Raw genomic sequence first — 27,830 nt, forward strand, 5'->3', positions numbered from 1 at the left:
GTAATTAAAAAATTCTGCAGATTGATACACTGTATGGACAAAAGTATCGATACACCTGACTTTTCCAGCCATATCTGGTTCTTCCTCAAACTGTTACCACTAAATCGACACACTTGTATAGGAGCATGGAGTTCCCTTCACTTTAACTAGGAGACCCAAAGCTGTTCCAGCTCCATGAAGATATACTTTCCATGGGTTGAAAAATGTGGATGGTCTTCCTGCTATAAAGCTCTGACCTCAACCCTATTCACAAAGATGAATTGGAACATCACCCCAGGCCTCCTCAACTTCTCACCTCACCTCCATCAGTACCTGAATTTATTAACACCCTTGTTGAATGAAATTTAGAATGAAATGAGAGCAAATGTGGAAGTGGATGTTCACAAGGATGAGGTTAAAACTCTGGTGGTAAAGGTGTGTGTGTGTGTGTGTGTGTGTGTGTGTGTTTATCGGAGAAGAAATGATGAATTGACTCCCTTTTCATTTGGAAAGCAGTTAAAACCAAATGGTCAACATTCCTTGTAGTCAAATCTGTTTATACAAACCAGAGTGTGTTTCTCTGCTGCATGATTTGTTGCTTCTAGGAAAAATACTTTCTACACGCATTTTCCTGAAGATAGTCTTCATCTGCAAGAAGTGATGAATTTTGCTCTTATAATAACTTCCACTCTTCTGGGAAGATGTTCCCCTGGATTTAGTGGAGATTTAGTGGAGATTTAGTGGAGATTTAGTGGAGATTTGTGAGATTTCGTTCAGCCACGAGGGTGTTATAAAAAAAAGTCAGGTACTGAGGTGAGAAGGCCTGGGGTGCAGTCTGTGTTTCAAAAAAAAAGCAAAAGGAGAAAAGGTTGGATGTGTATAGTGAACATTTGCGAAGTCAACAAGAGAACATCATGACTTTTTAAAGAACAAGTGCGCTCTCTCTCTCTCTCTCTCTCTCTCTCTCTCTGTTTTTTTCTCTCTTTTCTTTCTCTCTGTCTCTCTACTATAGTCTCTTTCTTTTCTCTTTCCCTATGTCTCCATTTTGTCACATTCCCTCTTTTTGTCTCTCTTTCTCTCTCTCTTTTTGTCTCTTTCCCTAAGGTCTCCTTTCGTCTCTGTCTCTTTTTGTCTCTCTTTCTATTTGTCTCTCACTCTTTTAGGTCTCTGTTTTTTTTCTTTCTCTCTCTCTCTCTCTCTCTCTCTCATATGTTCTTTACCTCTTGAACTCTCTGATTGGCTGCGTTAAACTCCGTCAGTGTCGCGCGGCGGTGCTGAGAGAGTCCACGGATTGCGCGCGCTTCAGAGAGAGAGAGAGAGAGAGAGAGAGAGAGAGAGTCCTTTGCGCTCGCGGATGAAAGCGCGATTCGTTAATAGGAACACGCGCCACGGGACGTGATCCGGTCCTCTGCGTTTCCGCGCGCGCTTCGCTGATCTCCGCTTCATCTTTCCTCTGAGGGAATTTTTTTTTTTAATTTCTTCTGTTTTCTTTTCTTTGTAAAAAAAAAAAAGAGATGCGTGCCATCGCGTGCCATCGCCGCCGCCCCCTCGTCTCGCCGCTCGCGCGCCCCGTCCATCTCCTCCGCGTCCTCATCCTCACCACCGCACGCTGTCCGCGCGCTTGACGCGGCGTCTAATGAGAGTGTGCGCGCGGGCCGGCGGCGGCTGCGAGCAGCATGTCCTCGCGCAAGATCTCATCAGAGTCGTTCAGCTCGGTCGGTTCCGACTGCCTCGAGAGTCCCGACGATGCCGAGTGCCCGTTTTCGCGCGCCTTCTGGAACGGCCGGAGCCCCAACGACACGCGCGCGTGCCCGCTCGACGAGCAGGCTGCCACGGGAGCGAGGAGGGCCGCCCGGAGGAAGCGCGTGAACCTGGACTCGCTCGGGGAGAGCCTGAGGCGGCTCACCTCACCCACGGTACGCAGCGCGCGCACACACACACGGACACACACACACGGACACGTACGTGTACGTGCGTATATCCACGGCACGAGGCGTTGGGCACAGTGTGACGCTCGCGCTTACACACACGTGTATTATTCTATCGTGTCTTTTCACCAGGAATCTCTTTCCTCAGGTCTGTCTCTCTTTCTGTCCATCTGTTTCTCTTACTGTCTCTCTGTCCTCCTTCGGTCTTTCTCTCATATTGTCTTTCTTCCTTCTGTCTCTCTTTTTCACAGTCTCTCTCTCTCTCTCTCTCTCTCTCTCTCTCTCTCTCTCTCTCTCTCCCTTCTTTCTTTCTCTCTTTCTCACTGTCTCTTCCACTTCTGTCCATCTTTCTTTTACTGTCTCCCCCTTTTGTCCATCTCTCTCTTACTCTTTCTTTCTTTCTTTCTTTCTTCTTTCTTTCTTTCTTTCTTTCTTTCTTTCTTTCTTTCTTGTGTTTATATGAGGATGATGTAGGCAGGATGAGTGACACTGGAGCATCTTCACTGTTACACACTTCACACACATATAACTGTGTGTGTGTGTGTGTGTGTGTGTGTGTGTGCATATGCGAATACGTGCTTAGAGCGACAGTGATGTTCCTCTGGTTTGTATGTTGCAACCAATACAGAGAGCGAAAGATCGATTCTGTGTGTGTGTGTGTGTGTGTGTGTGTGTCAAGATCATCTTTTCTTTTTAGTATGCACAAAAAACAGCCTTCTCATGAGAATGGTCTTGACTCATTAATCTATGACACACACACACACACACACACACACACACACACACACAGTAACAATGGGTAAACCTAGAGGACATAAAGAGTGTATGCTTGTCCCCTAATGAGACACACCTGCCTCATCATAATAATGGGGTATTTTGAGAAAAGCTCTTGGGTCAAACACCAAGTATGGTTTGTGTCCAGGCTGAGAAAAGTGAGCCGCAGCCTGGAGGTGGTCTCTTATTGACCGCTGCTGGCATTAATCAAGTCTCCACTGAGGCAGTCGATTGCGGAAGGTTGTAGTCGCGCAGTTAAATGTTGAAACAAAAGAACAACCTTTATCTCCATAGCTCAAGCAAACCCAAGTCCAAGCAAAATGCAGTATAAGTTTGATTCTGACCCTCAAAAACTTCGAGATCATGGGCAAATCCACGAGAAATAACAATTAATATACTTCTGATTGAAATGTGAATTAAGTCACTCCCTGGAATGGCATGACGAGTGTCGCCACCGCCATCTGTGACTGAAGTGTCCAAGGGAGCAAAATTGGCAATTCTCTCAGGTCGGGAGGGGTGTATGCTCCCTTGCCTGTCAATCAAAGCGACACTAGACAATCATGGACATCTGCGAGATCATGGAGGCGGAAGACGGTAGATAGCACTTTCCTCCGAGTCTGTTACTCGGTCATTTGATGCAACATGAGCAGCAGTTTGAAAAAATAAAAATAACGAGGCTGGCTGTCTTCAAATGTCTTGAAGGAACCATGTGTTGGCCTTCACCCTTTCCATATGGTAACTCTCAGATTATAGTTTGCTTGGGCTTTGCTGGGGTTTGGCCAACAGTCAGACTCAGATACTACATTATAAAGGACCAGGACCTAGTTTCAACGTGTAAAGAGTACTTTGCCGGAGTCTGTCCTCAGGAAGCATTTTGGTATCCTCTAACATCAGATAGAAATAATTGGAGAAACAATATTTAAATGACAGGGAGGGTATCTGGGACCTCAAGGAGTGTTCTGTACATTGGTGTTTTAATTCTGGAGTCTATATCCTTTCTCTTGCAAACCAGAGCCTGTTGGTAGGGGTACAGGTACTAGTCAATTGAGCAGGTAAATTTGGAAAGCAGATATGGGAGTAGTTGTGGGATCAATTGTTGCTGGGAGGTGCTAGGTCAAATCTTCTTCCAGAACATCTTTGCTTTTCGCAGCATAGCAAAAGGCAGTGGTCATTACATTTATGAGGGTCTGCAGAGCTTTTCCAGGGTTTGCAGTTGTTTCGAAAATTTGATTGCAGGCGAATGAAGGGGACCCTCCTGTAAATGAGTCAGGGTCACCCTGTTTATTTTATTTCGGTCACCTCCTCCTGGACCTCTGACCTTGCCGAATTTGAAATGGACGGGAAATGGACGATCCTGTTAGTAAGGCTAATATGCCAAGGCGTCCTTATCATATCTCTATCTGGAAAAGAAACATTAGCATTTGGCTGCAGTGGCAGACCTGAAAAGAAATATAGGCGCCCTTATGCATCGGTACCCTCTAACATCAGATAGAAACAAATGGGAAAACAATATTCAAGTGATAAGGAAGGTATCTGAGACCTCCAGATGAGTCCAGAACATTGGTGTGTTAATGCTGGAGCCAACATCCTTTCTCTTGCAAACCCTGAGACTGGTGGTAGGAGTACAGGTACTAGTCATTTGAGCAGGTAAATTTGTAAAGCAGATATAAGACTGCTTGTGGGATCAGTTGTTGCTGTAAGGTGCCATGGTCAAATCATCTTCCAGGACATCTAAATGCTTTGCTGTTTGAGACCGGCATTAGCATGTCCTCTGATTCGTGTAGTGGCAGACCTGTAAACAAGCAGTGGCTTCTATGTTCTTTGTACCAGCCAGTCTAAATGCTCTCATCATCCATCCTCCCACAATGGCAACTCATACTGCTTCGGTTTGGAGACATTTACTTTCAGTCGTTTTAGTAAGTGTGAGATAAAATAAAGGCAGAACGAAGTAGGTTATAGTGACTTTGACGGAGAGCTCAGTCAACATTCTCCTGTGGGTTAGTGTCCTTCAAGTGAATGTTGAAAGGTTCCTATAGGTTAGGACACAACGTGTCTACCACCGCGGTTTATCCTTGCCTTGTTGGTAGAGTTCCTCAATTAAGCTGAAGATCCACCATGATCAGAGAGAATTAGTAAGTGAAGTGGAGTGGAACATAGAAAGGACAAAATGAAAAAAATGTTGGGAGGTCTTGAAGAGGTAACCTCCTACCCCCTTATGTTTGGGTAAATCCAGAGGTAGACCTGAGGAAGACATATGTTGTACCTTTTATCGTACAAATTTTGAGGTCATACCCTTGAAGGTAAAACCATTCTGGAAATACAGTGCACATATAGAACTCATTGAAAGAACATAAATGCAATTCTGGCACCAAGACTGTACATGATATGGTACATTTGTTCTTTAGGGAACAGTGGGAGGTGGGAGCTCAGTGGTTATGGCATTGGACTCTGGATTGGAAGGTCACAAGTTCAAATCCCAGCACCACCAATCTGCCACTGCTGGGCTTTTGGGCAAGGCCCTTAACATTCAACTCCTCATTGTAAGTCGTTCTGGATAAGGGGTCCACCAATGCCATACATGTAAATGGAGCATACATACCTGTAAGGTTTTTTGTTAAGTCCCAGGTACCTATAGTGTTTTTGGAGTCCTATTACTAAACATACCCTCTGAGACATCAATATGTGACCTCTCCATGATGGCTTTAAGGACGTCCTAGAGAGACTCTTGTAGGTTCTCGTGGTCTCTTGGTAAATTTTCACAGATCCAGATGCTGGATCACAACTTTCAATGTTTAGAGGCATCGATCCAGATGATAGAAAGTTGTCTTCTTTTAGTTTTCCTTTCTCCTCCTGTGTGAGCATGGATCTTAGAGATATTTCACCTCAGGCAATTCCTGGTGTGCTTCCTGGTGCACAAATACTGATACACTTACCTAGTTAGATTTAGTCGATTGTAAGCAAGACCACCCTTGTAAGGTTTGCAATGACTTACACTTGGCAAATTCACTGGGTTATTTTGAAGCAAAAGTAAACCAGAAGCTAAATTAGCCCATATTTCTATGAAATTCTATCTAATCCTGCCAGCCTTTTTGTACGATTTGGGTTTTGTTTTTTTTAGTCAACTGAAATTGACCCCTGTTGCATAGGAAGTGGTAGCTCAGTGATTAGTTCAATTGAATTCATTTTTATTTGTACAACGCTTTTAACAAAGGACACTGCCGCAAAGCAGCTTTTCAGAGATAAAAACCAGTTGTAAAAGAATGTATGTTTTTTTTAATATATATATATATATATATATATATATATATATATATATATATATAATTGTTTGTCCCTAATTAGCATTGGTGACTGTGGCAAATAAAGACTCAGAGATGGTTAAGGTTCTGGGTTGCTGATCAGAAGGTCGACGGTTCAAATTCCACCACTCAAATGAATAGATGCGACTTTTGGGCCCTTTAACAAAGCCCTTAACTCTTTGTGCTCCAGGAGTTCTGTATTATTGCTGACCTCAGCTTCCTGGAGTAAGTGAAGAAAGAATTTCCCTGTCCTATAATGTACACGTAATAAATAAAAAGCCCTTTCACCATTTAAACGTGTTTGCATCCCTTTTTGCTATCCAAAGAATTTTGTAACCAACAGGGGGCACAGATGATGCTCTAAACCAGTGGTCCCCAATCCCCAGGCCATGGACCGTCACCAGTCCGTGGGCCAATTGGTACCGGGCCGCACAGAAAGAATACATAACTTAAATTATTTCCGTTTTATTTATTATCTGATTCTGAACGATGTTTTATTTTGGAAAATTCGGATTCTTTCCTCCACATCTGTCTATGACTCACTCTTGATGCATGTCATGATGCCTCGGTCACATGTCTTACCTGTCTTACCTTAAAGGGTAACGTCTTATCTTAAAGGGGCTCCGGTCGCTAATACATTATACATTACCGCTAAATTCAAACCCCCATGCGAGCAAAATAAACAACACAGTGGATTCACGTTTACTGGATTTTATTTTGTTGTATTAATCCGCCACACCTTAAAGGCCGGTCCGTGAAAAATATTGTCTGACATTAAACCGGTCCGTGGCGTTGGGGACCACTGCACAAAAACACCTCATGGAACGCATGGAAGACATCTTACATCCACGTAAATAAAGTTAAGTGTTTAAATCACTGGCCTTTGGATGTGAAGATCGTGAGTTTCAATCCCAGCCACACCAAGCTGACAATCCTGGGCCCCTGAGCAAGGCCCCTAAGCCCATAACTGCTCAGTTGTATAAATAAGAAAAAAAATCGTATGTCGCTCTGGATAAGCGTCGTCTGCCAAATGCTGTAAATAACACACACAAGTTTCACTTACATTTACAGCTGTTTGAGAATATTTGTGTTGTGTGTGTGTGTGTGTGTGTGTGTGTGTGTGTGGCCTCAAAAGGGCGAAACATCAATTGAAGTTCAAACCACATTAACGCAACAAAAGTATCTCTTACTCCCTAGAGAGAGAGAGAGAGAGAGAGAGAGAGAAAGTGTGTGTGTGTGTGTGTGTGTGTGTGTGTGTGTGTGTGTGTGTGTAAATCACTGAACGACTGACAATTAATCAATACTAATATCTCAGCCAAAGAGCAAACAAGACACAGAGTGTGTATAATAGATTTTGTGTATGTGCGAGTGTGTTTACTTAATTAGGACTATCTCTTTTTCCACATGCACTTGTGTGTGTGTGTGGGTGTGTGTGTTTGAATGTCCTCTCTTTCCTCTGACCTCTAATGTCTCTGGATGGTCTCTAACCAAGCGTGAACTACACACACACACACAGACACACACACACACACATTTTTTTTTTTTTTTATAGAAAAAACAATCTTTGCTTAAATGCCTTAAATCAGAATATGACCTTTTCATGCACTCAAGGATTCAGTGTTTTATGAATTGTTTCTGTGTAAAAGTGTGTCTGTGTGTGTGTGTGTGTGTGTGTGTGTGTGTGTGTGTGTTGAGCTGTGCTGTAAATTTTTGCAAGCTGCTAGATTTATAAATCTATCATTTTTATAGGTAGTAGGAAGGAAAATGGTGGTGTGTGTGTAGTAGTGTTTGGGAGAGAGAAAGAGACAGAGAGGCTGAGAGAAAGGGACTGAGAGAGTGATATAGAAGGTGAGACTGAGAGAGGCAAAGTGAATGAGACAGAAGGTGAGACAGAGGGAGCTGAGAGAGTGAGACAGAAGGTCAGACAGAGGGAGACCGAGCGAGACAGACAGAGGGAGCTAAGTGAGTGAGACAGGAGGTGAGACAGAGGGAGACAGAGTGAGATAGACAGGTCAGGTTTATGATAATGATACTGGAATGCATTTCAGTGTTGTGAGCGGCATTTTGATTTGCTCATCGTAGCCGTGACAGTATGAGTAAAGCAGCATATTGGGTGCGGCTTAAGAATGGATTCCATTCCAGATGGTCTATTAGAGGAGCACACACACACACACACACACACACACACAATAAAATTCTAATATAAAATATCAGATGTATGTTCTATTTGTGTTGGAATGCAACATGAAGGTGATTGGAACATATGGACACGTTCAAGTGGAAGTGGAAAAGTGCAGTGGACTGTGGACCTTTAACCTACAAAAAGTCGGTACACAAAGTATAATATGTCCTCGGATGCGGAAGCATGAAATTCACCCTTCACTTGAAATCGGAGACCCGAACCATGGTTTGGAATTTTCAAGGGAAATAAATTTGCGTGGTTTTGAATAAACTCGAGGTTGTCGGTTTTGTGTCACAACTTTTTTGTTTTTATAGACACAGATGATCCAGCAGGCTCTGCAGAGAACACTGGACTTCTACAGACAGACAAATAACAGGTATCTCCTCCCTCTATCGCTCATAAATACGCGTACACTCACGTGTCTGATATAAAGGGAAGCTATTTCCTTTGTGTGTGTGTTTGTGTGTGATTGTGTCAGCGGCAGCGGTGAGGACGGGTCCGAGCAGAAATGCACATTAGAAAAATGCCCGTTTGTAAACTCCCAGTCCGACAACCAAACCGACATCTCAGGAATTCTGCAGTACACAGCGGCAAAAGTGGGTGAGTACACACACACACACACACACACACACACACATGAAGATACACAAACAAAAAGATACAAGCTAGCTTCTAGTTGCGGTAGTGATATCTCCTGTTATGTTTGCAGGCGTGGGCTTCCCCACACTCCGGGAGCGATTCGGAGAAGAGTTCTTTGGACTTTGCCTGGAGGAGAATGAGCGGGTTCTCCGGGCTCTGGGTGGGAACCTGCAAGACTTCTTTAACGGCTTCGACGCTCTGCTGGAGCACGCCAGGACTTCGTATGGGCGCAGGGCGTCTTCGGAGTCCTCGTCCTTTCTGTGCAAGGACACTGAGGAAAATCAAGGAGAGGGAGAGGGACAAACCCTGCTTCTGCACTGCTTTAACCCAGACCCTACGGTGGGCGTGGCCATGCCAGGGTTGATCCGAGCCGCAGCCCGGCGCATCTACCAAGCGGAAGTGAAGGTGGAGGAGGCTCCGCCGACACGTCTCCGTGCGGTCAACGAGGACGGAGAAATCTCGGATCACTCGACCCCCTCGTCATCTCCTTCCCCGCCCACTTTTTCATCCCCCGCCTGTTTGTCGTTCCTCATTCGGGAAGTTCGGATCGTGTCATCCTCGTCGCCCTCGTCCTCACGCCAGCTCTCACGCTCGCCGTTGGACCTCCGTATCGGACTGAGCACGTTCTGCAGGGCGTTCCCGTTTCACCTTATTATAGGCTCCAATATGGAGGTTCTGCAGGTGGGGGTGGGACTAAAGAATGTCGGCGAGGGGATTCGGAAGCCTCACAGGACGCTGAGCTTTGGCGACAGCTTCCAGCTCGTATCGCCCAGAATTCCTTGCTCATTCCAGAACATTTTGCTGCGGCTGTCTACGCCGTTTACCATCCGTACCCGGCCTGACCCGTCTGCTCTGGAAAGCAGGGAAAAGGTACGTTGGTTTTTGGGTTTGCGCTAATCAAAATCGATATTGACTGAAAACCAGAAAATGCTTTAATTGTGAATCACGAGCTTCGTTTCTAATTCAAAAACTCATTACTTACTTTGGAAAGTTTTTCACTCAAGTCCCAAAAACGAATCTGTGTTACTCAGGAGTCGATTATTTCATAGAGACAAGGTTGCATCATTTTGAGAAACTCGAACCAATCTGAATCATAAAAATGTGCTAAATAAGATAAAACTATATATGTTAATTAATAAATATACTCTATATAATTGATAAATCATAGATAATAAATAAAACCACGCTCTTTGTGCAGCATGCAGTCTCGTGTGTAAAAACAAACAGAACGTGGCGTCAGTGATTCGCCCCTAGAGGCCACCCACGTAACAACAGCAGACCGGAAGCCGGAAAACTATAATTTTTTTTGCCCGATAGACGATAGTTCCAGCAATCACATACCGGTGCAGATTATTCCGCAAAACTGTATTGTACATGTGACAAGCAAAAGTCTCATGTGGCTAAAGTAATAATTTTTCTAAATGCTCTTGTTTTTACCCATTACATTGGAGGTCATCTGCAGTGACATCATAAACCCTGTCTTATGCCCCTTACGTCAGCGTGAGTGATTTCAATTGTGAACCCAAAATCAAGTGCATACTCAGGGGCTTCATATTTTCTTTCCCCAAGCTGTAAGTTGCTCTAGAAAAGGATGTCTGCAAAATTCCCTAACTGAATATAAGAACGTCCCCCCGCCACACCCACACACACACACACACACACACACACACACACACACACACACACACACACACACACACAGCCCTCCAACTAATCTGTGAGAAGATTTTCAAAAAGAAAACTGGTCCATGGAGCAAATCCACTGGATTAGCTTGCTAACATTGACAGATTTATTATTATTGAAATGCTTAGAGTGAGATAAAGCGTATGTCTGGATATACTTCTATTATATTCTATAACTATAATGCAACACACACACACACACACACACACACACACACAGAGAGGATTTAACTGCTGGGCCACCAGCCATTTAGTCAAATAAAGACAAGAGAAGACATGAATTATGGAGTTTGTAGTATAAACATTAGCAGAGCTGCAGACAGATACTGGGTTTGTTCAGACTGTGTGTGTGTGTGTCTGTGTGTGTGTGCCTGTGTATAATCCTGTGTAAATTCTCGAAGGAGATAAGACACCATGCATACTAGCCCACACTCACTTTCACAGACACATCTGACATCAGCTGCACATTCTCCACCAAACAGAGCGTCTGACATCTTCCCTGAGTGTGTCTAGAACACCGCCAGGATTTACTATCAGTTTATCTAGAACCGATCTGCATTTACAGTCAGTTTACTAGAACCCAGCCTGGATTTATGATGTGTTTATGTAAAAAACAGCTCTGCATTTACACCTAAACAAAAAAGAGATCCACAGACATAGTCAGAGTATATATAATAGATGTGTCTTTTGCAACGTGTTAATCTAGAACTGGATAGTGACCGAAGCAAACCTGGCTTGTCCTTACATCCATTTTTTTCACATAAAACAGGCCTGAATTGATCTGTTTATGTAGAACACAGCTCCAGTGAAACTGGACAGGATTTGTAGTTGTAGGCAGTTTATCTAGAAACATTCTTGTACTGAGAGTGAAAATATTTATCTAGAACAGACCCTATGGCATTTCAGGTTATCTACAACAAGCTGGCATCTAAAAGCAAATTCTAATCTAAAGTTTGCGAGTTTTTAATTAAATAGGCATATCTAGAGCACGTTATCCAACCGCCGTATCTAGAAAAGGCTGAAAAATATTGCAATTTATCTAGATGGTGCGATGGTGTAATTCTGTGTCTCTATACTGGTAATTTATTGCTTTCGAGAATGTTTCTTCTAGTGGATCCTGTTACAAAAAAAATGGAACACCTAATATATTAGAAGGGACAAGGGATGCCAATAGGGACCATTAAGGATGTCATTAAGGATCCAGATTTTTCAGTACATTTACAGTTTTTTAATTTTGATGATGATTCTTTTGAAATTAGATTATTTTAGTGATGTTTATAGTCCACCTAAGTTAATGTAACATTGTTTTGTTTTTTTTCCCCCAGTTTATCTTGAACACAGATTGCTTGATTGGTTTATCTAGAACAAAGGTGCATTTATTATTTTATTTACAACTCATCAGTTCACCTACTGCTCGGCTTGTGAGTAACTGATTTATCCGAGTATTTACTAAGTGGCTGTGGGTTTTTCAATAGTACAGCCTACATATGCAGTCTGTCTCTAGAACCATTCTAAATGGAAAGATAGCGATGTGTTTCTGAGCTGCATTAGTCAGTCCATCATACACTTGGAGCAGAACTGTAGAAGAAGCTCTGTTGCCATGGAGATATGCCTTGTACCATAGCAATTAAACCTTAATACTGCGTGGCAGCCATTCGTTGGTGTACCAGCTCAGATTGCTATGCTTTCTGTGTGTATATGTTCTGCTAATCCAGATTCACATATGTCAAATACGTTTTGCCAGCATGATGTCAAACCAGCTGTCAGTCAGATACTTGGAACCAATCAAACTGATCATTCTGTGTGTACTGCTGCAAAATATCTGTGAAGACTTTGATTTATGTAGAACACAGACTGCATTTATAGTACATTTATCTGTAACACAGCCTGCATACGGTCTATCTAGAACACAGCCAGTGATTGCTGTCATCTTATCCTTTATCTGTAGCTTATGTACACTGTAGTCTTCATCTGAAGTCTGTTTATCTAGAATTTATCCTGCATTTGCACCTGGTTTATCTAGTCTTGTCTAACATGTTTTATCTAGAACAGTCTTAATTTACATCTGGTTTATCTAGAACACAGTCTTCATTTGTACCTGGATAAACATTATTTACTACATAAACTACCAGTTTGTCTAGATTACAGTGAGACTATCTACAATATAATTAGCATTTGCATTTAGCGTATTTAATGTGTTTATCTTTATTTGCAATTATTGTATCTAGAATACAGTTCTATATTCCATAGTACAGTCAGTTTATTATGAACTATGACTTTTGCAGTCAGTTTTCCTTTATTACAGATATATAATCTAGAATACAGAATAGATTCACAGTCAGCTTTTCTGGATCGATCGAAATAAAAAGGATTAAGTGAAGCATGAATGGGCTTCGGATTATATTTGGTAACATTGCGTGAACATATGTGTTCACTTTGCTGTCTAAAATGATAGAGAGGTTTACATAAGTGTTTCTTTCTTTCTTTCTTTCTTTCTTTCTTTCTTTCTTTCTTTCTCTCTCTCTCTCTCTCTCTCTCTCTCTCTTTTTGCCGTAACCTTGGGGATTGTGACTCAGGGTTCTTTGACGTCTGACTCGTAGGTAAAGTCTGAGTCGTCGGAAAAAAGATGACAACAGCAAGAAAATCATCACTCTGTTTTTCTGAGCTACAGGGCTAATGGGTGTGTTTTACAGCATGTGTGTGTGTTTGTGTGCGTGTGTGTGTGTGTGTGTGTGGGTGTGTGTGTGTTATAGTTGCTGTAAGTCACAGTGGAAAATAGAAGAAACACACACATGCATAGTCTAGATGAGAGTTTTTCTGAAAAAAAAAATAGGACACTAGTGCACTTTGATCAGAGAGTTTATTGATCATAAATTGTCCTGATTGGACACAATTATTGGAATTCATAGTTCGTTCGGACTGGACAGCTGATCATTCTAATTTGCCCCATTTGCACTGTTATGATTGGACAGTAAACCATTTTGATTAGACAGCCAATGAATGTAATATGTACATATATATATATATATATATATATATATATATATATATATATATATATATATATATATATATATATACATCATAAAATGTACAGTACCACTCTAATCTGAATGGCATAACATTTTCTTGCATCCATATTGTTCAATAGGACAGCAATTTGTCCTAATTGAACAGTCCAATCTTGAGATTGGACAGAAGATCGTCCTAATTTGACAGTAAACTATAATGACCGGACGGAAGATGATCCTAATTACACAGTTCACTGGTCGGATTGACAGAGGTTTTTCTTAATTAAACAGTACAGTCTTGAGATTGGACAGAAGTTAGTTCTAATGAGACAGTTCTAATTGGAGAGAACATCATCCTAATTAGACACGAGATTGCTGTGTTGGAAAAGAAGATGGACCTAATTAGACACAGTGTCCTAAAGTGCATTAATTGTGTAGATTGTCCTAATTACACAGTGGTCTGATTTGACTGGAAAAAAATAATCCTAATTAGCTAGTAATCTGATCTGAATGGACAGAAGTGTTCCTAATTGGACAGAAGATTGTGCTAATTGGACAAAATGATGATCTGATTGGACAAAATATTGTCCTAATTAGCCAGTAATCAGACTGGATTGGACAGAATATTGTCCCAATTAGCCAGTAATCTGATTGGATTGGACAGAAGATTGTCCTAATTAGAGAGTGATATGATCTGATAGTACAGAAATTGTTCTAAGTAAACAGTATTCAGATCTGATTAGACAGAAGACTGTCCTAAGTAGACAGTAAGATGATCTGGTGGACAGAAGATTGACTTAATTAGATAGTAAGAAGATCTGATCGGATAGAAGATCGCCATAATTAGACATTGATCTGATTTGACTGGGAAAAAAAACACCATCCTATTTAGCTAGCAGTCTGATTAGATTGGTACAGATGATTACCATAATTAGACAGTTAGCTGATCTGAAGTAAACAGTAAGAAGATTTAATTGGACCAAAGATTGTCCTTGGAATTGTAATTGGACAGTACTCTGACCTGATTGGGAAGAATAGTGTCCTAATTAGATGGTACAATGTTCTGATTAGACAGTTATACAATTATCTTGTAAATTGGACATTGTTTGTCCTGCTTGGACAGTATATACACTGTATGCACAAATGTACTTGGACACCTGACTTTTCCAACTATTTGTGTTTTGTCCTTAAACCTTTGCCCAGACAGTGTAGATTGGACTTTACTATTGATGAGTTGATCCTCATTGACTGCAAATACTCTCTTGGACGTCTTATATATTGGATCCACTAGCTTGGACAGAAGATCATCAGAACTCAAGAGGGGGTCGTTGAAAGGACAAGTCTTTAGATTCCTGTTTTTTTAGTGACCTGTTTAGAACTTGATATGATGTGCATTCTGAGATGCTTCACTGCACATCATGGTTGTAAGGAGCCTAAAAAATGTTTATACCACAAATATTCACCCAGCGATTCACACCGTTTCCTGTCTGTCTCTGTTTGTCCCTGGTTCATGACGTTCCCTTTTTTACCTTGTGCAAAGGCTAAAAGATTAGCCAAATGCTAATTTGGTAATATATATTTTTTTAATTATCTGGGAATGAAATCAGGTGTCAAGGTTAACGACCGCAATTGGATAAGCTCACAGGTCAAAGGTCACAGTGTGTTAATGGCAGATTATCTAATTAATAGCGCCTGAAAGGGGAATGGGCGAAGACTGGTGGCGCACACACACACACACACACACACACACACACACACACACACACACACACACACACACACATACACACACACACATTTTAAGTACTTCATGAGCACAAAGAAGACACAAAGAGAAAGAGAGAGAGTGCCTCTGTGTTTTTCTATTTGTTTATATGGTATTGATGTGTGTGTGTGTGTGTGTGTGTGTGTGTCCCAAATTAACATATCAGAATCAGAATCAGAATCAGAATCAGGTTTATTGGCCAAGTGTGTTGACACACACAAGGAATTTGGTTCCAGCTGTTTGTTACTCTCAAAAGTACAGACATAAATAAAACCTATACATGACAAAACAGACACAACAAGACAAAAACAGACTATACAAGACAATACAGACAATATGAGACAGTATAGACAGTGTGGGTAATAAATAGGGATACAGACCAGTAATGTACATAAAGTGTGGGAGTGCATGGTAGTGCAAATGACAGTATTGTGTGCCAGGTATGATGAGAGGTTACTATAAAACTTTGTACAGTATATAGAAGCAATAGTGTGTGTAACATATACAGATAATGTGATGAGTGACAGTTTTGTGTGGTACTCATAGATATGAGCATGGAATTTAATTATGGTCAGTTGTTAGTGAGGGTGATTGCTTGGGGAAAGAAACTGTTCCTGTGTCTGGCAGTCTTAGTGAACAAAGTTCTGTAGCGCCTGCCAGAAGGGAGGAGCTGAAAGATGTTGTGTCCAGGGTGTGAAGGGTCATTAATGATTTTTCCTGCCGGTTTCTGGTTCTTGTATGGTACAAGTCCTGGAGAGTGGGCAGGGGGCACCAATGATTTTTCAGCTGTTTTAACAGTTTTCTGCAGTCTGTTTCTGTCCTGTTTTGTTGCTGCTCCAAACCAGATGGTGATTGATGAGCACAGGACAGATTCAATGACTGCAGTGTAGAACTGTATCAACAGCTCCTGTGGCAGACTGTACTTCCTTAATTGCCTTAGAAAGTACATCCTCTGCTGGGCCTTTTTCAGAATTGAGTTTATGTTTGATTCCCATTTCAGGTCTTGGGAAATGGTAGTGCCCAGAAACTTGAAGTTCTCCACAGGTGACACAGGAATGTTGGATATTGTGAGGGGGAGTAGTGTTGAAGGATGTTTCCTAAAGTCCACTATCATCTCCACAGTTTTGAGTGTGTTTAGCTCAAGGTTGTTCTGACTGCACCATAGCACCAGCTGCTTCACCTCCTGCTTATATGCAGACTCGTCACCATCTTGGATTAGTCCAATGAGCGTGGTGTCATCTGCAAATTTCAGGAGTTTGACAGATGGGTCACTTGATATGCAGTCATTCGTATAAAGGGAGAATAGCAGTGGGGAAAGGACACACCCCTGAGGAGCACCAGTGCTGACTGTCTGAATACTGGAGGTAACACCTCCCAGTCTCACCTGTTGTTTCCTGCCTGTCAGGAAGCTGGTGATCCATTGACAGATGGCAGGGGGTATAGTAAGGTTTAGGAGTTTGGAGTGGAGGATTCCCGGAATTATTGTATTGAAAGCCGAACTAAAGTCAACAAACAAAATCCGGGCATATGTTCCTGGGCAGTCAAGGTGTTGCAGAATGTAGTTTAGCCCCATGTTGACTGCGTCATCCACCGATCTGTTTGCTCGGTATGCAAACTGTAGGGGATCCAGCAGCTGTTCTGTCACCTTCTTTAGATGGGCCAATACCAGCTCAAAACCATTATGCTGGAAACAGAAGTCAACAGCATGTCAGTGCCATGCGCAGACACACACACACACACACACACATACAAAGGTAGTAATAAAGTATTATTACTGCATGAGCAACCATTATATATTATATTATATGTGTGTGTGTGTGTGTGTGTGTGTGTGTGTCTGCGCATGTGTTCGCGCAAGTTTAGAGGCATGTATCTGTAGGGCAGATTATAAATTAATACACTGGTTATATAAACACATTTACTGAAGTCAGACTGGATCAAACACACACACACACACACACACACACACACACACACACACTATCAAAGGCAGTAATGAAGTATTATTACTGCATGAAAATACCATACCATTATAACAGATAAGGCAATCATTTTGTGTGTGTGTGTGTGTGTGTGTGTTTGTGCGTGTTTACCAGGTCATGGAACTCAAGGGTCAGATGATCCACCTTCCCGAATCGAACTCTATCATGTTCCTGGGCTCGCCCCGTGTCGATAGGCTGGAGGAGCTGATGGGGCGGGGCTTACACCTTTCAGACATCCCTATCCATGACGCCACCCGTGATGTCATACTGGTGGGTGTGCAACGAAGCCACAGCTCAAATATATTTATATATTTATTTTAAGTGTTGTTTGATATTCTGTGTGTGTGTGTGTGTGTGTGTGTGTGTGTGTGTGTGTTCAGGTGGGCGAGCAGGCGAAGGCTCAGGACGGCCTGAAGAAGCGCATGGACAAGCTGAAAGCCACGCTGGAGCGAACGCATCGCGCGTTAGAGGAGGAGAAGCGGCGCACTGTCGAGCTGCTCTACTCCATCTTCCCTGGCCACGTGGCACAGAGACTCTGGCAGGGGCTTCCCGTCCAGGCCAAAAAGTTTGACGATGTCACCATGCTGTTCTCGGACATCGTGGGCTTCACGGCCGTGTGTGAACACTGCACGCCCATGCAGGTCATCAGCATGCTGAACGAGCTGTACACGCGCTTCGACTACCAGTGTGGGGTGCTCGACGTATACAAGGTAAACCAAACACACACACAAACACACACACACACACACGCACACACACACGCTCGTCATACTGCTTTATCTTGGATTTTTGGACTGTTTTTTAGCTTACATCACACCCTACATACACAAAACTATATTGAGAGGTAAGAGCTGCAGCCAATCAGGGGAGAGCATTTGGAAACTATTTTGTCATGGCAAGGGCTGCAGCCAATCAAGAGACAGAATTTGCAGCCAATCAGGGAGAGCATTTAAATAGTAACTTTCCCATTAGGATGAATAAAGTATCTATCTATCTATCTATCTATCTATCTATCTATCTATCTATCTATCTATCTATCTATCTATCTATCTATCTATCTATCTATCTATCTATCTATCTATCTATCTATCTATCTATCTATCTATCATTTGGAAACTATTTTTAAAGGCAATATCAGAAGTAACTGCCAATCAGGAGAGAGCATTTGTAAACTTTTTTTTGACAGGCAAGAGCTGCAGCCAATCAGGAGACAGAGTTTGCAGCCAATCAGGTTTCGATTGGTCCTTACAGCCAGTGCAGTGCATTGATTTGGTCTTAAAACTTTTTTGTTTATCCCTGTGGTGTGGAATTAATCAGGATTGGTTTTGCTAACCCACATTTAAGCTTGCTAGCTAGCTTTCAACCTCAGGGAGAAGCTCCTACATACATCTCGCCGCCAATAAGCAGAGGTCTGTTACATTAGCACCAAGCGAACATTTCCTCTTCAACCAGAAGCCAGTAGATAAAATTAGGTTAACGGAACAGTAGGTGGGACGAAATGCTAAATTAGGGACTTACAGAGACACAGACGCTTAGCAGTTTTACACCTAATAACATATATAATATATAATAGTAATAAAATTATGTATATAAGAGCATGATCCAAGTTTTTCTTTTTCTAATACCATTTTTCTGGCTAAAACTCGAAATCGAATCGGAGGACAGAGGGTCGAGTGCAGACCTGAAATCGGGGGAAAAGCTCAGTCTCGGAGGTTTGGCGTACTTGCGCTTCATAAGGAATTCATTAGCAGGCAGAAGCTGACACTTTGAGGACAGGTGATGGAGGAAAGAAGAGGCGAGAGAAAAAAAGAAAAAAAGAAAGAGAGAAAGAGATGGAGAGAATATAATCCCTTTAATAAAAAAAAAGGATAAAAAAATTAAATGATTAATTACCTATTATCACAAGATCCAAGACAGAGGTGTAACAGTTACAGGTGTTATTGAAAATGTTACAGTTTTGTTTGTGTGTGTGTGTGTGTGTGTGTGTGTGTGTTTGCAGATCGAAACAATCGGCGATGCGTACTGCGTGGCTGCAGGGCTCCATAGGAAGTGTGTGTGCCACGCCAGGCCCATCGCGTTAATGGCGCTAAAGATGATCGAACTCTCGGAGGAAGTGCTCACGCCTGATGGCAAGCCCATCAAGGTGAGACGGAGCATGGCATTCTGGGAAATAATGTGCCGAGTTGTGTGTATGGTGTCAGGGTTTGTTCGTGTGTGTGTGTCGATTGCTGATGCAGCAGGAAATACGGTTGCCATGGAGCAAAGAGATTTTGCTGCAAGCAAGTGCACTAGCTAAAGAACGAGACCTGTTATACTGTTGCTCTAAAAAAGAAAAAAGAAGACAGATGGACAGTGACACACACATGAAAAGAGATATGGGCAGAGACAAGCAAAGGGGATGAGAAAGTGTGTGTGTGTGTGTGTGTGTGTGTATTATACGTCATTGTTGACAAAATATGAGATGCCTTTATAATTCATGAGCTGTCCCGAGGAGGCGGAGTCACTGCATGATTGACAGCTCTGCCACTGGCACCAAATTAATTGGGGACATAAAAAAACCTGACTTTGACACACATAGTGTAATTCATCATTATAGCACTAAGAGAAGTGTGTGTGTGTGTGTGTGTGTGTGTGTGTGTGTGTGTGTGTGTGTGTGTGTGTGTGTGTGTGCGTGCTCTCACAGTCCTTAAATAAACCTCAGAGAAAGCAAGAAAGAAAGGAATGGGGGTGGCATGGATCTGTTGAAGAGATATAAATAGAGAATAAAAAGAGATAGAAAGAAGGGACCTTGAATAGGGACAGAAAAAGAAGCATCAAACCTGAGAGAAAGAGAGGGAGATGAGGAGAGGAGAACAGATTATACTGCAGTGATTATAGAAGTGAACAGATTATACTTATAATCTGCAGACTATTTGGACAGTTTATTGTAATAGAACACCACAGATTATTCTAATAGACCACTGCAGATTACAAATAAGATGTGGCGAATAAAATTTGATTTGATTTTAGATTTGATTATTCTAATAGAAAACTGCAGATTATTCTAATAAAGCTTTAATAAAACACTGCAGATTATTCCAATAGAACACTGCAGATTATTCTAATAGAACACTGCAGAATATTCTAATAGAACACTGCAGATTATTCTACTAAAGCACTGAATATTATTCTAATAGAACACTGCAGATTATTATAATAGAACACTGCAGATTATTCTAATAAAGCTTTAATAGAACTCTGCAGATTATTATAATAGAACACTGCAGATTATTCTAATAAAACACTGCAGATTATTCTAAAAGAACACTGCAGAATATTCTAAAAGAACACTGCAGAATATTCTAATAGAACACTGCAGATTATTCTACTAAAGCACTGCAGATTATTATAATAGAACACTGCAGATTATTATAATAGAACACTGCAGATTATTCTGATAGAACACTGCAGATTATTCTACTAAAGCACTGCAGATTATTCTACTAAAGCACTGCAGATTATTATAATAGAACACTGCAGATTATTATAATAGAATACTGCAGAATATTCTAATAAAGCACTGCGGATTATTCTAAAAGAACACTGCAGAATATTCTAATAGAACACTGCAGATTATTCTAATAGAACACTGCAGATTATTCTAATAGAACACTGCAGAATATTCTAATAAAGCACTGCGGATTATTCTAAAAGAACACTGCAGAATATTCTAATAGAACACTGCAAAATATTCTAATAGAACACTGCAGATTATTGTAATAGAACACTGCAGATTATTCTAATAAAACACTGCAGATTATTCTAATGGAACACTGCAGATTATTGTAATAGAACACTGCGGAATATTTTAAAAGAACACTGCAGATTATTCTAATAAAGCACTGCAGATTATTCTAATAGAACGCTGCAGATTATTCTAATAGAACACTGCAGATTATTCGAATTAAGCACTGCAGATTATTCTAATAGAATGCTGCAGAATATTCTAATAAAGCACTGCGGATTATTCTAAAAGAACACTGCAGATTATTCTAATAGAACAGTGCAGATTATTCTAATAGAACAGTGCAGATTATTCTAATAGACACTACATATTGTTCTAATAGAACACTGTTTATTATTCTAATAGAACACTGCAGATTATTCTAATAGAACACTGCAGATTATTCTAATAAAGCACTGCAGATTATTCTAAAAGAACACTGCAGAATATTCTAATAGAACGCTGCAGATTATTCTAATAGAATACTGCAGAATATTCTAATAAAGCACTGCGGATTATTCTAAAAGAACACTGCAGATTATTCTAATAGAACAGTGCAGATTATTCTAATAGAACAGTGCAGATTATTCTAATAGACACTACATATTGTTCTAATAGAACACTGTGGATTATTCTAATAGAACACTGCAGATTATTCTAATAGAACACTGCAGATTATTCTAATAAAGCACTGCAGATTATTCTAAAAGAACACTGCAGAATATTCTAATAGAACGCTGCAGATTATTCTAATAGAACACTGCAGATTATTCAAATTAAGCACTGCAGATTATTCTAATAGAATGCTGCAGATTATTCTAATAGAACACTGCAGATTATTCTAATTAAGCACCGCAGATTATTCTAATAGATCACTGCACATTATTCTAATAGAACGCTGCAGATTATTCTAATAGAACACTGCAGATTATTCTAATAAAGCACTGCAGATTATTCTAATAGAACACTGCAGATTATTCTAATAGAACACTGCAGATTATTGTAATAGAACACTGCGGAATATTTTAAAAGAACACTGCAGAATATTCTAATAAAACACTGCAGATTATTCTAATAGAACGCTGCAGATTATTCTAATAGAACGCTGCAGATTATTGTAATAGAACACTGCGGAATATTTTAAAAGAACACTGCAGAATATTCTAATAAAACACTGCAGATTATTCTAATAGAACGCTGCAGATTATTCTAATAGAACGCTGCAGATTGTTCTAATAGAACACTGCAGATTATTTTATTGAAGCATTGCAGATTATTCTAATTAAGCACTGCAGATTATTCTAATAGAACACTGCAGATTATTCTAATGAAGCACTGCAGATTATTCTAATTAAGCACTGCAGATTATTCTAATAGAACACTGCAGATTATTCTAAAAGAACACTGCAGAATATTCTAATAGAACACTGCAGATTATACTAATAAAGCACTGCAGATTATTCTAATAGAATGCTGCATATTATTCTAATAGAACACTGCAGATTATTCGAATTAAGCACTGCAGATTATTCTAATAGAATGCTGCAGATTATTCTAATTAAGCACTGCAGATTATTCTAATAGAACACTGCAGATTATTCTAATGAAGCACTGCAGATTATTCTAATTAAGCACTGCAAATTATTGTAACAGAACACTGCAGATTATTCTAATAGAACACTGCGGATTATTCTAAAAGAACACTGCAGAATATTCTAATAGAACACTGCAAAATATTCTAATAGAACACTGCAGATTATTGTAATAGAACACTGCAGATTATTCTAATAAAACACTGCAGATTATTCTAATGGAACACTGCAGATTATTGTAATAGAACACTGCGAATATTTTAAAAGAACACTGCAGAATATTCTAATAAAACACTGCAGATTATTCTAATAGAACGCTGCAGATTATTCTAATAGAACGCTGCAGATTGTTCTAATAGAACACTGCAGATTATTTTATTGAAGCATTGCAGATTATTCTAATTAAGCACTGCAGATTATTCTAATAGAACACTGCAGATTATTCTAATGAAGCACTGCAGATTATTCTAATTAAGCACTGCAGATTATTCTAATAGAACACTGCAGATTATTCTAAAAGAACACTGCAGAATATTCTAATAGAACACTGCAGATTATACTAATAAAGCACTGCAGATTATTCTAATAGAATGCTGCATATTATTCTAATAGAACACTGCAGATTATTCGAATTAAGCACTGCAGATTATTCTAATAGAATGCTGCAGATTATTCTAATTAAGCACTGCAGATTATTCTAATAGAACACTGCAGATTATTCTAATGAAGCACTGCAGATTATTCTAATTAAGCACTGCAAATTATTGTAACAGAACACTGCAGATTATTCTAATAGAACACTGCAGATTATTGTAATAGAACACTGCGGAATATTTTAAAAGAACACTGCAGATTGTTCTAATAGAACACTGTGGATTATTGTAATAGAACACTGCAGAATATTTTAATATAACACTGCAGAATATTCTAATAGAACACTGCAGATTATTCTAATAAAGCACTGCAGATTATTCTAAAAGAACACTGCAGAATATTCTAATAGAACACTGCAGATTATTTTAATAAAGCACTGCAGATTATTCTAATAGAACGCTGCAGATTATTCTAATAAAGCACTGCAGATTATTCTAATAAAGCACTGCAGAATATTCTAATAGAACACTGCAGATTAATCTAATAAAGCACTGCAGATTATTCTAATAGAACACTGCAGATTATTCTAATGAAGAACTGCAGATTATTCTAATTAAGCACTGCAGATTATTCTAATAGAACACTGCAGATTATTCTAACAAAGCACTGCAGATTATTCTAAAAGAACGCTGCAGATTATTCTAATAAATCACTGCAGATTATTCTGTACTTTTGAAATGATCTGCAGCATTCACTTGGAATGTTAGTAGGTCTGCAGTGCTTTTCTAGAATAATGCAGTGATCCAGAATTATAGAGCACACTGCCTGGTTGCCATAGTTACTGTCTGACTCATAAAGACTGGCAGATGTCAATCATTTACTTCTGTCCTAATGTCCCAGAACTTCGTCTCCCTTTGTGTGTGTGTGTGTGTGTGTGTGTGTATGTATGTGAGAGAGACTGTGTGTGTGTGTGTGTGTGTGTGTGTGTGTGTGTGTGTGTGTGTGTGTGTTGCTCTGACGACAGTGCCGACCCTGGCTCTCCCCTGCCGGTGTTGCTATGGCGATGGCAGTGCATGCGGTGTGCTGGCATTCTGTGGTTGGTTAAATCTGCTGAAGTAGAGCATGAGGAGACACACACACACACACACACAGTTGCTACATTCGTGTTATATTGTCAAACATGATGGAACTGTTTGTGTGTGTGTGTAGCTACGCATAGGGATCCACTCGGGTTCCGTGTTAGCTGGTGTGGTTGGAGTGATGATGCCGCGGTACTGTCTGTTCGGGAACAACGTCACACTCGCGAGCAAGTTCGAGTCCGGCAGCCAACCGCGACGCATTAACCTTTCCCCGACAACATACCAGTGAGTGAAACACACACACACACACACACACATACTTTAATAAATAACCCCCGAGAAGACCCTTGAAAAGACTAAACTTCTGCTTCTCTTTAATATGCTTTGAAGACAAGCAATTATGCAAATAAACAGTAAATATCAATGGTAGCCAATCATTTTGCATGAGCCACGCCCACAGTCATGGTCACACCACAGAACCGAAAAACTGCGATCGCGTCTGTCCGTCGTCCATTCATCTCTTTTTTTTCGTTTCTCTCTTTCTGTCTTCCTCTCAAGATTCCTCCACGACGACCGCTCCTTCTCGTTCGTCCCTCGCTCTCGTCAGGAGCTTCCTGACAACTTTCCCAAAGAGATCCCAGGAATCTGCTACTTCCTGGAGGCTGGGAAAACCGGTCAAGGAAGCCACACCTCCTTGACCAACACTCGCTCTGCCCCCCTCCGGAAAGCGTCCTATAACATCGGGACCATGTTTCTACGTGAGACCAGTCTCTGAGGAACATCCACTAGTACTCAGCCGCAACTAAAACCATGCCTACAAGGCACAGGGGTGCATGTGGCAACCAGTGGCTCCGGCTGTCGGAACACATTGCTACCACTACATCCCATCCCCCTCCCCACCTCCCGACCCTGTCCGCAACCCCGTGCAGATGAGAAGGACTGCAGGAAATGAAAATTCATGAAATTTCAAATTAGCCTCTAATAGAAATATGGACATTTGAATATATATATATATATATATATGCATTAAGCCTTCTGCTCCTCACACACACAAAATATAAGCATATATAATATACACATGGCTCTCAGCAACCTATGAACCTGGTGCCTTCTGATAAAAAAAAAAACACAGTGTTTGTGAGTGGGTGTGAGACTGTACGGGTGTGTGTGTACTGTATGTAGGTGTGTATTCTAGCTTGTGAGGCATCTCGCTTTAATTTCATTCAGACTTTTAATCACTTTTAGTCACACCACACCATGGCCCATTAATCAATCTTAGCCCCCAACACCTGCGACACACACCTCACCTTTCAATCACACCGACACCTGCGACACACACCTCACCTTTCATACACCACACCAACACCTGCGACACACACCTCACCTTTCAATCACACCAACACCTGCGACGCACACCTCACCTTTAAATTACACCACACCAACACCTGCGACCCACACCTTACCTTTCAATCACACCACACCAACACCTGTGACACACACCTCACCTTTCAATCACACCACACTAAGAGCTGTCAATCAAACCTAACTCCCCTAATACACACTATGTCTAACAAACATAGTTCTCCAGTCAGGCTGCAATAAAGGCTGTTAATCAAAATGTATCCTTCAATCACAGCACAGCAAAATTTGTCAATCAAACCCATCCTTCCAATTGAACCATGTTCAAGTTCTGTCAATCAAACGCTGCGCTCCAGTTGCTCAATAATAATAAGCATTGATAATCCACCCCAGACCCCCAATTACACCACCTGAAAAGCTGTCAGACTCAATCCTCTTATTTCACACACTAAAGCCTTTTAATCAAACCCAGCCCTCCAATCACACCACACCAGGACCTGTCAATCAAACCCAGCCCTCCAATCACACCACACCAGGACCTGTCAATCAAACTCAGCCCTCCAATCACACCACACCAGGACCTGTCAATTAAACCCAGCCCTCCAATCACACCACACCAGGACCTGTCAATTAAACCCTGCCCTCCAATTACACCACACCATGACCTGTCATTTAAACCCAGCCCTCCAATAACCAAGCTCTCCAATCATACCATACCATGATCTGTCAATCAAACCCAGCCCTCTAATAACGCCACATCATGACCTGTCAATCAAACCCTGCCCTCCAATCACACCACACCATTACCTGTCAATCATCCCAAGAGCTGTCAGTCAAACCATGACCTGTCAATCAAACCCAGCCTCCAATCATACCATACCATGACCTGTCAATCAAACCCAGCCTCTAATCACACCACATCATGACCTGTCAATCAAACATAGCCCTCCAATCACACCACACCATGACCTGTCAATCAAACCCAGCCCTCTAATCACATCATACCATGACCTGTCAATCAAACCCAGCCCTCCAATCATACCACACCATGACCTGTCAATCAAACCCAGCCCTCCAATCACACCACACCATGACCTGTCAATCAAACCCAGCCCTCCAATCACACCACACCATGACCTGTCAATCAAACCCAGCCTCCAATCATACCACACCATGACCTGTCAATCAAACCCAGCCTCCAATCACACCACACCATTACCTGTCAATCAAACCCAGCCATCCAATTACAATACACCAAAATCTGCCAATTCAACCCAGACATCCAATTACACCATTCCAATATCTGTCAAACCCAGCCCTCCAATCACAGCACACAAACACCTGCCATTCACACCACAGCAAAATCTGTCAATTAAACCCAGACATCCAATCACAACACACCAAACATCTATCAATCAAACCAGACATCCAATCACACCACACCAAACATTTGTAAAACCAAGTCCTCCATTCATATTACCCCAACATCAATCAAACTCAATCCTCTGATCTCGAATACCAAAATATCAGCCCTCTAATCACACCACATCAAAATCTGTCAATCAAATGCAGCCCTCCAATCACACCACACCATACCTGTCAATCATCCCAAGAGCTGTCAGTCAAACCATGACCTGTCAATTAAACCAAACTTTTCAATTACACCACAATGAAACCAATTAATATTTTTTTTCACAGTGTCAATAAAATGATGTATAGCCTTCACACCTAGTGTATGACACTTATACTGCTTTATACTGTGTGTGTGTGTGTGTGTGTGTGTAAAAGGAAGAGAGAGACTGTAATTTGGTGATACCTGCTTAAAAAATGCAGATGAGGAAGTTTGTGTGTGTGTGTCTGTGTGTGTGTGTGTGTGTGTGTGTGTGTGTGTGTGTGTGTGTGTGTGTGAGAGTGTGTGTGAGTGAGTGTGTGAGTGTGTAGTGCCACTCTAGTCTGTGGTTACCTGCTGTTAAAGGGCTCTTGTAAGTCACATGATTTAGCTTACAGCAAAATGCCAACTAGACAATGCGACACAAACATGTTTCCATGCTCAAATCGGCCTAATAAGATTAAAAAAATTTAACTGAGTTGTAATTATAGCTAATGATCTGTGTGTGTGTTTGTGTGTGTGTGTTTGTGTGCGTCTTGTAGATATCCTACATAAGTGTATGTGTGTATAAGTAAGTGTGTGTATCCCTGCT

The 27,830-nt window shown here is 41.0% G+C and overlaps 1 protein-coding gene across 2 annotated transcripts; it reads left to right on the top strand.

The window, feature by feature from the left end:
* Window positions 1–1,283: 1,283 nt before the first annotated feature.
* gucy1a2 (guanylate cyclase 1, soluble, alpha 2) lies at window positions 1,284–27,354 on the top strand. 2 transcript variants are annotated; one of them, XM_046863196.1, is made up of 9 exons: window positions 1,286–1,895; window positions 8,477–8,538; window positions 8,641–8,762; window positions 8,872–9,671; window positions 17,357–17,512; window positions 17,623–17,952; window positions 19,242–19,385; window positions 24,401–24,555; window positions 24,829–27,354. In XM_046863196.1, the coding sequence occupies exons 1-9, from the start codon at window positions 1,656–1,658 to the stop codon at window positions 25,043–25,045; spliced, it is 2,226 nt and encodes a 741-aa protein (XP_046719152.1). In that variant the 5' UTR covers window positions 1,286–1,655; the 3' UTR covers window positions 25,046–27,354. The 2 variants fall into 2 exon arrangements, with proteins under 2 accessions (XP_046719153.1, XP_046719152.1); XM_046863197.1 differs by lacking the exons at window positions 24,401–24,555; window positions 24,829–27,354 and adding an exon at window positions 19,926–22,681 and having other exon boundaries at window positions 1,284–1,895.
* Window positions 27,355–27,830: the final 476 nt, after the last annotated feature.

This window comes from Silurus meridionalis, chromosome 12 (genome assembly GCF_014805685.1).
Source record: "Silurus meridionalis isolate SWU-2019-XX chromosome 12, ASM1480568v1, whole genome shotgun sequence".
Taxonomy (NCBI): Eukaryota; Metazoa; Chordata; class Actinopteri; order Siluriformes; family Siluridae; genus Silurus; species Silurus meridionalis.

Coding starts and splice junctions, on each gene's coding strand:
- gucy1a2 (XM_046863196.1), top strand. CDS start 1,656: ATGTCCTCGCGCAAGATCTCATCAGAGTCGTTCAGCTCGGTCGGTTCC. Junction 17,513..17,622: donor CCACCCGTGATGTCATACTG/GTGGGTGTGCAA, acceptor GTGTGTGTTCAG/GTGGGCGAGCAGGCGAAGGC. Junction 19,386..24,400: donor CTGATGGCAAGCCCATCAAG/GTGAGACGGAGC, acceptor GTGTGTGTGTAG/CTACGCATAGGGATCCACTC.